This window comes from Lampris incognitus, chromosome 9, assembly GCF_029633865.1.
Source record: "Lampris incognitus isolate fLamInc1 chromosome 9, fLamInc1.hap2, whole genome shotgun sequence".
In the NCBI taxonomy this organism is placed as follows: domain Eukaryota; kingdom Metazoa; phylum Chordata; class Actinopteri; order Lampriformes; family Lampridae; genus Lampris; species Lampris incognitus.
Window position 1 is genome coordinate 22,383,830 of NC_079219.1, and position 14,156 is coordinate 22,397,985.

General features: G+C 43.6%; 1 protein-coding gene across 4 annotated transcripts in view; it reads left to right on the top strand.

Moving 5' to 3' along the window:
• usp45 (ubiquitin specific peptidase 45) overlaps nucleotides 1-13,955 on the top strand; it is a 74,161-nt gene extending 60,206 nt beyond the window's left edge. The window contains exons 14-18 of one of the 4 annotated variants that reach the window (XM_056285784.1): nucleotides 3,196-3,886; nucleotides 4,198-4,295; nucleotides 4,523-4,609; nucleotides 6,814-6,958; nucleotides 11,919-13,955. In XM_056285784.1, coding sequence (XP_056141759.1) covers nucleotides 3,196-3,886; nucleotides 4,198-4,295; nucleotides 4,523-4,609; nucleotides 6,814-6,958; nucleotides 11,919-12,052 — 1,155 coding nt within the window. In that variant the 3' untranslated portion in view covers nucleotides 12,053-13,955. Of the gene's footprint in view, nucleotides 1-3,195; nucleotides 3,887-4,197; nucleotides 4,296-4,522; nucleotides 4,610-6,813; nucleotides 6,959-11,918 lie in introns of those variants that run through there. The other 3 variants (XM_056285785.1, XR_008810703.1, XR_008810704.1) reach the window with 3 other exon arrangements.
• Nucleotides 13,956-14,156: the final 201 nt, after the last annotated feature.

Genomic DNA, 14,156 nt, shown 5'->3' on the forward strand with positions numbered 1-14,156 from the left:
TTAACAATGGATCTGAGTGGGGAATCAGCAGGGTTACGTAATGTGTCCTACCATTGCAATTCGTGACTCCTATTGGTGGTGGGCCACCTGTACAGCTATAAGGGGATCCGGGGGGAAATGGCGTGGGCCTCCACTAATATTACAGTACCCCAGAGAAACCTAAACCTAGCAAGTGAAAAGGAGTGGTCATCTGGCTCCACGTATATTGGTGGATGCTTATGGATGTGTACACTGTCTCTCAACCACTGTAGGGTTCTTGGTGGCGGGACCTTAAAGGAAAACAGTATTGAACAAGCTAGCACCAGCTCCCTGCTGCACAATGAGCTGGAATGTAATCCTTCCGGGAAATCGCTGTCGCCAAATGACATCCACTTAAAGAGCTGTTTTTTAGTACCAACAGACTTGGAATGTTATAAGTGTCTGAAAATACCCTTCATAAAAAGCATGGGTCTCAAACTCGCGGCCCGGACGTTATTTTGTGGCCCCCTACTTGACATCAAAGTTTAGTGTTAGTGCGGCCCGCGCTTGCGCTGGGCTTTTATTTTTCACTTATGAGCTACCATAGCGCAGGTTCATGACAGCTTCCGTCGTCGCGTTTGTTGTAAAGTCATGGTGCATTCCCGTTACGTTGGAATTTGTAAATTGGAACGACTCGGATTTCAGACTTCCAGTTGAAATGTCCAACTCGGAGCTCAGAAAGTCCGACTTCCGAGCACAACTTGAACGCACCATAATGGGCAGCGCGAATCAGCAACGGTTGAAACTTGGTTGAAACTTGATTCTGGAGCGACACCAAGTGGAAGGAAAATATCCTGTCAGCAAGCCCCAGTTATATCTTTCTCAAAACCTGCCGTGAAGAGAAAAGTTGGTGACGAGCACAGACAATTTCAGGAAAAGTGGGAGACGGCATATTTTTTTGTTGAGCACAGAGGCAGCCCGACGTGTCTTATATGCACCGAGAAAGTTACGGTGCACAAGGAATACAACATCAGACGTCATTACTCGACTAGACATGCTGATGATGAGTATACAAAATACCAGGGAGATGAGAGAAACGGGTCGCCAATCTTAAAACATGTTTACTGAAGCGACAAGATTTCTTCAAGAGAGCTAGCAAAGATAATGATGCAGCAGTCGAAGCTAGCTACGTGGTGAGTGAGATGATTGCTAAGTCGGGAAAGCCATTCAAAGCAGGGGAGTTTGTTAAAAAGTGCATGTTACAGGCTGTAAGTATAGTCTGTCCGGAAAAGAAGGGTCAGTTTAGCAACATCAGCCTTTCAGCCAACACAGTGGCAAAGCGCATTTCTGACCTGTCAGGTAATATATATGATCAACTGAGTGAGAAAGCCAAACGTTTCTGTGCATACTCAGTCGCTCTTGATGAGAGCACAGACATCATTGACACTGTGCAGCTCGCAATCTATGTCCGTGGTGTTGACGACAGTTTTGAAGTGATGGAGGAGTTGCTCACAGTGATTCCAATGCATGGCCAGACCACCTCTCAGGAGATATTCCGCCAGCTGTGTGATGCCATTGTGGATGCGGGTTTGCCATGGAAGAGGTTTGCTGGAATAACAACCGACGGAGCGCCATCAATGACAGGGAGGAGAAATGGAGTGGTGGCACTTGTTCAAAAAAAACTGGAAGAGGAGGGTGTGGAGGAGGCCATTGCTCTGCACTGCATTATCCATCAGCAGGCCCTTTGCAGCAAATGCCTGAAGTTTGACAATGTGATGTCTGTCGTTGTGAAATGCATCAACCATATCAGATCCAGGGGTTTAAAGCACCGGGAGTTCTGCACCTTTTTGGAGGAAATAGAGTCAGCATATGAGGATGTGCTCTACTTCACTGAGGTACGTTGGCTCAGCAGGGGAAACGTCTTGAAGAGGTTTTTTGAGTTGAGAGCAGAAGTGAAAGCCTTCATGGAGAAGGCTGGGATGGCTGTTCCTGTGCTAAGTGATCCCAAATGGCTCATGGACTTAGCTTTCCTTGTTGACATCACACATGAGCTGAATGTACTGAACAAGAAATTACAAAACCAGGGGCAGCTTGTCAGTGCTGCCTATGACAACGTGAGATCATTCTCCACAAAACTTGTGTTATGGAAAGCCCAGCTCTCTCAGACAAACCTCTGCCATTTCCCAGCATGCAAGGCACTCATGGATGCAGGCACACCATTCAGTGGTGAGAAGTATGCTGATGCCATTTGGCTGAGCAATTTGATCACAGGTTTGCAGAGTTCAAGACACACAGAGCCACTTTTCAAATTTTTGCTGACCCCTTCTCCTTTGATGTGCAAGATGCCCCTCCTGTGCTTCAAATGGAGCTCATTGACCTGAGCTTATTTGATAGTTTGTTTGTTTTTGTTGTTTGTTTTTTTTTTGTTTTTTTTTAGCTTATTAGCTTATTAGTATTCCATCTTGTCATAACAGAACCTGGTGTCCCCTTTTTTGTCTCACACTGTTTGTTTTTGTTCCTGCACTTGTACTGTTACCTGTCTTGTTTTGATCACCTGTATATATATAAAAAAAAATTTTTTTTAAAGATTGAGAACATTGGATCGGTTGTACTTTTTTTTTGGAATACTTGCGGCCCAGCCTCACCCAAACTCTACCTCCAGCGGCCCCCAGGTAAGTTGAGTTTGAGACCCCTGATAAAAAGACAATCCCAGTGCAGTCAGTCAGTTAGCACAGTGATGGACCTTTGTTTTAATTTAATTTTTTTTTTTGCACTTCTCAAACTTTCTCACACTTCCACTGTTGTCTTCCTCACTGTTCATATGATTACAGAGCAAGATTTCTACTCGGGGGTCAGAGATGTATTGATTGCTATATAACTCCATGATTCAAATCATGGTCAAGGCTCTTTCGATTCCTCTCAAAACATTCTGAGCCTGTTAATGCCAAAATCAGGTTTGTTAGTGGATGTTACTTGATGAGCACTATCGCAGTGAAGGATTGCATTGCAGCTTGGTGCATGGCAGTTTGCTGATGCCAGCTTGCTCAGTAATGAATCAATTTAAAGGATTCTGCTTTCCATTGGTTGGTTTGACTCCTAAGAATAAAAAATAGGGCTTAAGTTAAAAAATACCAGCATTTTCTTTTAAGACAACTGGGAATTTGACATCAGTAAGGTTGACAAGAAGAGATAGATAGATAAATAAATAAATAGGTCAAAACTGTTTTCTTCCCACAGAAGCAACAGGGAAGGAGGTCTGTAGAGGAGAAAGGAGTAGGTTGCAGTGCAGAGCAGCCAGAAGAGGAGGCAGCAGTTGTTGGAGCAGCGCGGGGCATCACAGCCTGCAGGCTGGCAGCTGCAGGCAGCCTGTCGGACTGCAGCGACAAAGACAGCGGCCCTCAGGACAGCAGCAATGATGCTGACAGTGAGGCCTCTGAGACCGAGTGGGCGCCCCGCCCATACTCCAGCCAGAGCAGCCACGGCAGAGTAACTGCCCCGACATCCACCTCTACCTCAGCTATTGCCCCTTCTGCTGCGCAAATTCCAGCCCTTGCTCTTGCCCCATCACTTTCCCCGTCCCCCAGGCAGGGCAGTGCTGTAGAGCAGTTGGTCAGTGCAGTCTCAAAGATGAACTTGGGCCCTGCTCTGGGAGAACTCCCTCCTTCAGTGCACTGTTCTAGTGAGGAGCGGGGAGAAGTGCAACCTCAGCAGTGCTGCGACAATTTCCTCCCCCACCACCAACAACCCCTCCACCAGGGGGCCTTCCAGGCACTGTCCCACAGTTACACACCCTCCTCCAAGGAGTGCTCCATCCAGTCCTGCCTCCACCAATTCACCTCCGTGGAGCTATTGATGGGCAACAACAAGCTGCTGTGTGAGAACTGCACCGAACGGAGACAGAAGCAGCTGTCCAAGACTAGCTCGGCCGGTAAGGTGGTTCGATTTAGAGCTGACTGTAAAATAATCAAGACATTTTGAACAGTGCAAGTAGAGTTTTAAAGAATAGCTCTGACCAAACTCATTGGTCACACCAAACATTTGGTCTCATTAGAGTCCATATTAAACTATACATGGCAAACTGGTCTCTGATTTGAACTTCGTTTTCTTTTCAGGCTCGAGTATCATTTTTCTGCCCCTTTTATTTTCTCAAACAACTAAACCTTGGATTTATTAGTTTAAGTGAAATGAAATTAATCTGGTCATTAATACAAATGTATTATTCCTTCGTTATTGGCGCAGACAAAAGGGCAGAGAAGGTGTACACCAGTGCAAGGAAACAAATGCTGATCTCCTCGCTCCCTCCTGTCGTAACGCTGCACCTAAAACGCTTCCACCAGGTCAGTAGCACCTCACCGCATTGCCTTTGCGTTGCATTTGTTAATGCTCATGTCATTTCTCTTTTATATAGAACTTATTAAATCTGGCTTTTGTTTATGTGTAGCATATATTACTTTAATCCTTTATAATCTTTTTTTCAGTGACAGTGTGATACTTGCAGTTTAGATAGAAGACTGTGTGCTGATGTGTCTGGGTTTTTTTTGTGTGTGTGTGTGCGTGTCTTAAGGCAGGGATGAACCTGCGTAAGGTAAACCGCCATGTTGACTTCCCATTAATCTTGGATTTGGCTCCGTTTTGCTCTGCAACCTGCAAGGTATTCCTCTGCCAATTCTGCTGTGCTACTATTCTGGTTTCTACTACTGATTTTGCTCCTTTCAAAGCAAAGGAGCTGTTCAAATCAATGTTTAGAAGAATTTAAACTCCTTAAAATTGAACTGATATTTGTCATTTAAAACCATTTCAAAAACTGGGCTGTACATAAACTACTGCTAATAACATTTACTGACTTTTTTCCCTTTGGCTAATTATTTCCTGCCTCGGTAGCTATGTTTCTGAAGAATGACCTTAATGTGTAACATTTTATGCAAAGGCTTCTGTTTCTGCCCTCCCCTGAGAATTCTATGCATTTGTTTTGATTTTTGGCTGGACCGGCCAGTGGACCAGCCCTACAAATGCAAATGTCCCTGACTGACTACATTAGAGTGACTGACTGAGCAATCAGTTTGACACGATTAGGCTGCTGGATCAGGTGACCAATGATGTCACTGAAGTTACACGATTGGTTGGCCGAGCGCCGAGAGGCAAGAGGGGGCGTGCACAGTTAAAGCACCCCAAATAACAATCACTCCGACAAAACACTCACCGGCAAATTCACAAAAGGATTGCGCGGCTTTTGCGGCCGCTAAACCTGAACAAATAAGACAAAAAGAAACCATTTAATTCTCAAAGCACCCACAAAGTGTGAAATGCACCCCAAACTGCACTGCCAGGCAAATAGTGTCTCGGTGCTCCGGTGCTATTTGCACATATTTACATTAGGTGATATGCATACATTTGGTGCAACAAAAAAAAAATGTATGCATGTAGTAGTAGTAGATACATTTGGCGCAAAATTGGCCCCTTTCTATGCAAATGAGCCTCATTGCAAAAAAGTCCGATTCACAAACACAAGTGCTAATAGCCACATGCAGTTAGAGTGAAAATTAGTAGCATCTTCAGAGAGCTGGTGGTAACTGATGCTCAGACTTTCCAGTGATCATGGCAGCAGTGATTATAGCCAGGCAAAGGCATCGTCATGCCAGGCGTGCTCATGAGCGGATATTTCGAAGGAGAATATCACTTTCTGATTTAACAGAGACTGAAATCATTCGCAAATACAGATGCCAGGTCAAAAAGTTCTTGCTATACTTGATGACATCACGGATGACATTGAACCTGCTTACTGTGTTTAGCCACCATTTATACTTTGCCACATGGATAATTCCAATCAGGCACAAATCAAGGGCAAATTGCACTCAGCTGCAAAACTTTATGGGTGTGTTTGTGCTTTAATATAACTAGTCCAATATCTTTTGTGAATTGGACCTTGAGATGGGGCAGATAGCAGTTGCAAGTGATGCATAACTAATGGTGCTATCAGCGGCTGCAATCCCTTCTTTGTGAATTTGCCTGTCAATACAGAGTGACTCTTAGAAAAATGAGCGACGTCTGCAGATAGAAACAGATAAAAGAGGAGGGGGAATTAACAGATAATTAGAATAGGTATACTTAAGTAAATTTTCTTTCAGCTCTAATTAATTAATTTCAATTTCTAATTAAGTTCTCTTTCAAATCAAGCATCCCTCCCCGTGTTACCTCTGGCTTGGTCAGGCGTCCCTACAGACACAACTGGCTGTCTTTGGGTGGGAAGCCGGATGTGGGTATGTGTCCTGGTCGCTGCCCTAGCGCCTCCTCTGGTCAGTTGGGGCGCCTGTTCGAGGAGGAGTGGGAACTGGGGGGAATAGCGTGATCCTCCCACGCGCTATGTCCCCCTGGCGAAACTCCTCACTTTCAGGTGAAAAGAAGCAGCTGGCAACTCCACATGTATCGGAGGAGATGTGGTAGTCTGCAGCCCTTCCTGGATCGGCAGAGGGGTTGTTGCAGAGATCAGGATGCCTCGGTAGATTGGGGTAATTAGCTGGTTACCATTGAGGAGAAAAGGGGGGGGATCAAACATCCCACGATAAGAGTGGAAAGTATTGTTCTTGCAACTGCATTTATGACTTCTTTTTTTTTTTTTTTTTTTTTTTTTTACTCGAATGTAGTTAACAACAAATTTTACTGGGACCACTACAGTAAATTGCAGATGAACATTTAATATCCAGGAATTCGCGTTATAGAGACTACCACTGACTATCCCTGTAAAAATTTGGCCACAATTTCGAACATTGACCATACACGGTCCAGCCATATACTAGGTTTTGACCAAGTTTGTTGTTGTTCCCGTTTCCCTCTTTGCTAATCTTTCATTTTGTTCAGAACCTGGCAGCTGGGGAGCGTGTCCTGTACAGTCTCTATGGGATTGTTGAACACAGTGGTTCAATGCGCGGGGGCCACTACACTGCATATGTCAAAGTTCGCTCTCCCCAGAGGAAAACGGAACAGTACCGCAAGAACCTGTCAGGCAAGGCTCACACAAACCTATTCTCTAAAGCCATTCCTTAGATATTCTTTGGTTTATGACTTTGTTGTACACATGAATACAGTTCATACAGACACTAGGTATTTGTTGCAGCGAAGGCCTCAGTACATGCAACCTTGAAGACTGCATTTAAAGACCACCAGAGATCTTTGTAGGTTAGAGATGGAGAATTTTTATTTTCTCTTTTTGCTCTCAAGGATAGAGCCTGCCTTTTCCAAAAGAAATAGTGAAGCATGATTAAAAGTGTAGAAAGGACAAAGACGCTGTTGTCCTTGCAGATAACTACCTAGTTCAGAACTAGATGCATTATTACTTGGAACTTTGTTGGTGATGGGTGTTGGTCAAAGATGCTGCCACAATCGCTGATAGAGTTTGGAGCTAGAAAATCCATAATTACCCACTATTACTTCATTAGTAACATCATCTTTTCATTTGTCGCTAGTCATTTTTCTTGTAGATTTGGCTTCTGCTCATCCCTTCTTTCACTGAAAGTGTCTTTGTTGCATGGTTGTAACAGTGTACAAAATAAGGTATTGGAGAACCTGTTGTCAAAACATTTGATTAGAAGAGGGATACAGAAATAGAAATTTCAAAGACCTTAGGTATTGCTTGGCTCGGAGTGGAGACCATAATTAAAAAGTCAAAGGAATATGACACCAACAGGATCCTGTGAAGATTTGGCCCTACCTCTAAGTTGAACGAGTGTGTGAGGAGGAGGCTCATGAAGGGAAGCTACCAAAGGCCTAACAGTGACATTACAGCAACTGCAGGAGTGTGTGATAGTCTATCAGCTCCAGATAGCATGACAAAGGCCACTTCTCAGCAGTAGAGCCAGAACGCCACGTCGCTCCGAGAACACAGTAGCTGCTGTTAAGTATGGGGGTAGCAGTATCATGCTACGAGGTTTCTCTTCAGAAGGTTCCAGTCAGGAGATAGGAGAAAGTGAATAGCTTCAGATGCCAAGATATTTTTAAGAAAATCTGCTGCCTTCCAAAAAAAACCCAAAAACCTCAAGTTAAAGAAGGATGGAAAAGTAAAATAGAATAGAATACACTTTATTTGTCATTTGTACATACATACAACGAAATTCACTCTCTGCATTTAACCCATCCTAACTGTGTAGCTAGGAGCAGTGGGCAGCCACCGTGCAGCGCCCGGGAATGGTTTAAAAGGAAGCTTAGGATCCTTTATGCTACAGACAACTCTTTTGAAAACCTGTACATGGGCCTATAGAGAAGTGTGCATAGGAGTTCCCCTCACAGAATGGGTGGAAATTCCTAAATCCACATGTCATTTTGAGACTTACCCAAAAAGACTTATTTATTTCTGAGTTCCTGCTCAAAGCAAAAGGTTCTCTCACTAAATAATAACTGAAGAAAGTGCAGCATCTTAGTTTACTGTTTTTGTAAGTGCAGCCTTTTGTTTTTACTTTGCTGAATATTAAAGGATAGAATAGAAGTGGGAAATGGTTTAATTTAAAGAGTAATGAAATACACTGCTCAAAAAAATAAAGGGAACACCTAAAAACACAATATACACTACCGTTCAAAAGTTTGGGATCACATTGAAATGTCCATATTTTTGAAGGAAAAGCACTGTACTTTTCAATGAAGATAACTTTAAACTAGTCTTAACTTTAAAGAAATACACTCTATACATTGCTAATGTGGTAAATGACTATTCTAGCTGCAAATGTCTGGTTTTTGGTGCAATATCTACATAGGTGTATAGAGGCCCATTTCAAGCAACTATCACTCCAGTGTTCTAATGGTACAATGTGTTTGCTCATTGGCTCAGAAGGCTAATTGATGATTAGAAAACCCTTGTGCAATCATGTTCACACATCTGAAAACAGTTTAGCTTGTTACAGAAGCTACAAAACTGACCTTCCTTTGAGCAGATTGAGTTTCTGGAGCATCACATTTGTGGGGTCAATTAAACGCTCAAAATGGCCAGAAAAAGAGAACTTTCATCTGAAACTCGACAGTCTATTCTTGTTCTTAGAAATGAAGGCTATTCCATGCGAGAAATTGCTAAGAAATTGAAGATTTCCTACACCGGTGTGTACTACTCCCTTCAGAGGACAGCACAAACAGGCTCTAACCAGAGTAGAAAAAGAAGTGGGAGGCCGCGTTGCACAACTGAGCAAGAAGATAAGTACATTAGAGTCTCTAGTTTGAGAAACAGATGCCTCACAGGTCCCCAACTGGCATCTTCATTAAATAGTACCCGCAAAACACCAGTGTCAACATCTACAGTGAAGAGGCGGCTGCGGGATTCTGGGCTTCAGGGCAGAGTGGCAAAGAAAAAGCCATATCTGAGACTGACCAATAAAAGAAAAAGATTAAGATGGGCAAAAGAACACAGACATTGGACAGAGGAAGACTGGAAAAAAGTGTTGTGGACGGATGAATCCAAGTTTGAGGTGTTTGGATCACAAAGAAGAACGTTTGTGAGACGCAGAACAAATGAAAAGATGCTGGAAGAATGCCTGACGCCATCTGTTAAGCATGGTGGAGGTAATGTGATGGTCTGGGGTTGCTTTGGTGCTGGTAAGGTGGGAGATTTGTACAGGGTAAAAGGGATTCTGAATAAGGAAGGCTATCACTCCATTTTGCAACGCAATGCCATACCCAGTGGACAGCGCTTGATTGGAGCCAATTTCATCCTACAACAGGACAATGACCCTAAACACACCTCCAAATTGTGCAAGAACTATTTAGAGCAGAAGCAGGCAGCTGGTATTCTATCGGTAATGGAGTGGCCAGCGCAGTCACCAGATCTGAACCCCATTGAGCTGTTGTGGGAGCAGCTTGACCGTATGGTACGCAAGAAGTGCCCATCCAACCAATCCAACTTGTGGGAGCTGCTTCTGGAAGCGTGGGGTGCAATTTCTCCAGATTACCTCAACAAATTAACAGCTAGAATGCCAAAGGTCTGCAATGCTGTAATTGCTGCAAATGGAGGATTCTTTGACGAAAGCAAAGTTTGATGTAAAAAAAATCTTATTTCAAATACAAATCATTATTTCTAACCTTGTCAATGTCTTGACTCTATTTTCTATTCATTTCACAACATATGGTGGTGAATAAGTGTGACTTTTCATGGAAAACACAAAATTGTTTGGGTGATCCCAAACTTTTGAACGGTAGTGTAGACCTCGATGAATGAAATATTTCAGCTGAAAATCTTTATTTATTAGACAGAGGAATGTGTTTAGAGCAAAATAACCTAAGAATGATCAATGGAAATCAAAATCATTAGCCCATTAAGGTCTGGATTCAGAATCATACTCAAAATCAAAGTGGAAAATGAGAACATAGGCTGATCCAACTTCTGTGGAAATTCTTCAAGACGATTCAAAATGAGGCTCAGTAGTGTGGTCGGCCTCCACGTGCCTGTATGCACTCCCTACAACGTCTGGGCATGCTCCTGATGAGACGACGGATGGTCTCCTGAGGGATCTCCTCCCAGACCTGGATCAGGGCATCAGTCAACTCCTGGACAGTCTGTGGTGCGACATCGCGTTGGCGGATGGTACGAGACATGATGTCCCAGAGGTGCTCGATTGGATTCAGGTCTGGGGAACGTGCAGGCCAGTCCATAGCATCAATGCCCTCGACATACAGGAACTGCTGACACACTCTGGCCACATGAGGACGAGCATTGTCATGCATGAGCAGGAACCCAGGGCCCACTGCACCAGCATATGGTCTGACAATGGGTCTGAGGATCTCATCCCGGTACCTAATGGCAGTCATGGTACCTCTTGCTAGCACGTAGAGGTCTGTGCGGCCCTCCAAGGATATGCCTCCCCAGACCATCACTGACCCACCGCCAAACCGGTCATGCTGGAGGATGTTGCAGGCAGCAGAACGTTCTCCACAGCGTCTCCAGACTCTCTCACGTCTGTCACATGTGTTCAGTGTGAACCTGCTCTCATCTGTGAAGAGCACAGGGCGCCAATGGCGAATCTGCCAACCAAGATGTTCTCTGGCAAAGGTCAATTGTTCTGCACGGTGTTGGGCTGTGAGCACAGGCCCCAATTGTGGACGTCGGGCCCTCATACCATCCTCATGCATTCTGTTTCTCACTGTTTGAGCAGAAACCTGCACATTGGTGGCCTGTTGAAGGTCGTTTTGTAGGGCTCCGGCAGTGCTCCTCCTGTTCCTCCTTGCACAAAGGACCAGATAGCGGTCCTGCTGCGGGGTTGTTGTCCTCCTGCGGCCCCCTCCACGTCTCCTGGTGTACTGGCCTGTCTCCTGGTACCTCCTCCATGCTCTGGACACTGTGCTGGGAGACACATCAAATCTTCTTGCCACAGCACGCATTGATGTGCCATCCTGGATGAGCTGCACTACCTGAGCAACTTCTGTAGGTTGCAGATACCGCCTCATGCCACCTCTAGTGGTGAGGGCACTAGCAAAATGAAAAACTAACCAAAGATCGGCCAGAAAAGATGAGGACAGGCAAATGGTCTGTGGCCACTACCTGCAAATCCATTCCTTTTATAGGGGTTGTCTTGCAAATTGTCTAATTTCCACCTGGTGGAAATTAGACAATTTACCAACAGGTGAAATTGATTCACAAATCAGTGTTGCTTCCTAACTGGACAGGTTGATATCTCAAAAGTGTGATTGACTTGAAGCTACATTGCATTGCTTATGTGTTCCCTTTATTTTTTTGAGCAGTGTAGTAAGTCCCATCAGGTATGAAAGTAGTGTTGCACTGGCCTTCAGATTGAAGCTTTCAACTAGGTCACACTGTTGGCCACAACCCAATCTTGATGAAGTTTTTTCAATTGACACCTGTGTGCAATCCTTACTGTTACATCATGAGTGGGGTGTTTTTTTTTGTTTTTTTTTTAAGGCATCGAGACGATTAAAACTAGAAAGGTAGAAAGTTCGTTTTAAATTGCTTTACGTTCTCTGTGTGTTTACAGGGTCAAAGGAAGGCAGCAGCAGCATCTCCCAGGGCCAGTGGGTGTATGTCAGTGACACTACTGTTCAGTCTGTACCAGAGTCCAGGGTCCTCAACTCTCAGGCCTACCTGCTGTTCTATGAGGAAATGCTGTAATGCAGCTGGGGAAATCACCCCCCCCCCAGTTTGTCTTTTCTTGCCTGGCTTTGGTAGAGCCCGTACTAGACTACATTGTACTGTATCTCTGATTGAGGTGATGTGAGGAGGGGAGAAAGACATCTTGTACTCCATCACTTTTTTTTCTTTTTCTTTTTTTGCCTTTTTTTCTTTTTTAATGCAGCAGTTATTCCTAAGGAAGCGAGTGGCTAAATATCCCTGTATGATGTCATTTGCAGATATTTTGGTTTTTGAAATTGGCTCTTTACATCTGAATATCTTTGACAAAACAAGACAATTTTTAACTGTTTAGTGATTGTACTTTGCTTCATTGTAGTGAAGGGTTCCGGTTGTAACCTGAAATGTTTCAAAATGTCTTCATTTTCCATTTGAAAAATAAAGGAGAGCGCAATGAATCAGCCCCCCCCCCTCCCGATCTTCTGGTGACAAGTCAGAAGAAGAGTGAGAGTGACTTAACCTTGATAGAGAGAAATGATTGGAACTTAACTTAAATACTTGCAATTTCCCCGGGCTTTAGATGTATGCTGCATGAAAGGGTTTTGTAGCCTACAGGAACTAAGTAGACATCGTGCACGCTGTACTCATCACTGATTGGTTGATAATAGCTTTTCCTGCCATGTCTCTATTTGCTGAAAGTCTTTACCTATTTATTTTTTCTTAGAGCTGTAAGTATGATTTTGTACGTGGCAGAGGGTTTGCTTTAGAAAGCAGCACCACCTAGGAGAAATCTATTTAAAGTTATTTGCAGCCAACCACGATAGAAGGAGTTGTTCTTAATGTATATCAGGATGTATGAATGTATGACGATCACTGAAGCATGGTTTCCAAAGACGGGTTTTGGCGTGCAAATCATAACAGGAAAACACGGGCTAAACCGAAGGGATGTATTCCATGTTGAATTTCTCTAACGTTTGTGCTGTCAAGGTTGTCAGCATGGCTCTTGTGTGTGTGTGTTTTTTTTTACGCCAAAAAAGTGCTAAATTCTTATCAAACCAACAAAGCACTTTGTCAGCCTATGCTGTGTTTGAGTTCTATCATACCACCTAGGCACACACAGAAACCTCTTTAAGATGTTCCACAAAGAGCCAGTAAGTATGACTCACTTTGTTATGTGAAGTTCAGGTTGTAAACATGTTTTCTCCTGATCTTACCCACCATTAACCCTGCAAAGCCAGCCAGCCCACAGCTTTCACTTCACTCGTTGTAGTGAACTGAGCTGAGCTTATGAGATTTAGGCTGGCTTCGTGAGGCTAACCTACCATGAAGATTTACCAGAGAAATAAAACAAGAATATTAAAAAAATAAAAAATGCAAGTAATTTGAGTTTCTAGCCCTGACCGGAAAACACTTCATCTGTGCATTGCATGGGCTGATGGTATAGCGAGCATATGTATTTGCTTACTCCTGAATTGTCTTACTAGTTGTTTATACTGTTTATGTGATGGTTTATTAGATGGAAGCATTTTACATTTTTGGTCATTGGACAGTTGCCAAAAGTGTTGAGATGGAGAGGAAAGGTTTACAGTATACGTTAGGACATAGAGGTTTGATATAGTACATATTTTGAAACAAGCAAATATTCAGTGCCTATGATTCAGGTTGAATAAGCCTGTGCATGGTGAGGGGAAGACCACACGGGTGGAAATGCAAAGGGGAAAGTGGCTGGCATATAGGTATACACAGAATAGGCTACTATATGCAAAAATAAAGGTATGCTCTAATCAGATGGATGTATGGTGCCTCAGGCTTGCAGGGATTTTCTTCCAAGCTGATATATTTTTGTTTTCAGAAAATATTTGTTTTCAGTTATGAACTGTAACACGATTTCGGATGTGTATACCACATACATTGAAAACTGAATAAATGTAATTTATGAACTGAGGATGCTAAAAAGCTGTGGTCCATCTTTTATGTTTTCACCAAAACAGGTTGCACTAGTAGAACAAGGAGCTGAGGGCAAATCTCTCTCGTCCCCTCCCCTCTATTGGAACCGATGTCACCCTGTTTTTACTCTACACGAGACGTTGTCGGCCAATGGCGTCGTCTGTCGCCGCGGATACAGTAGTGCCATGTTCAGTCCATC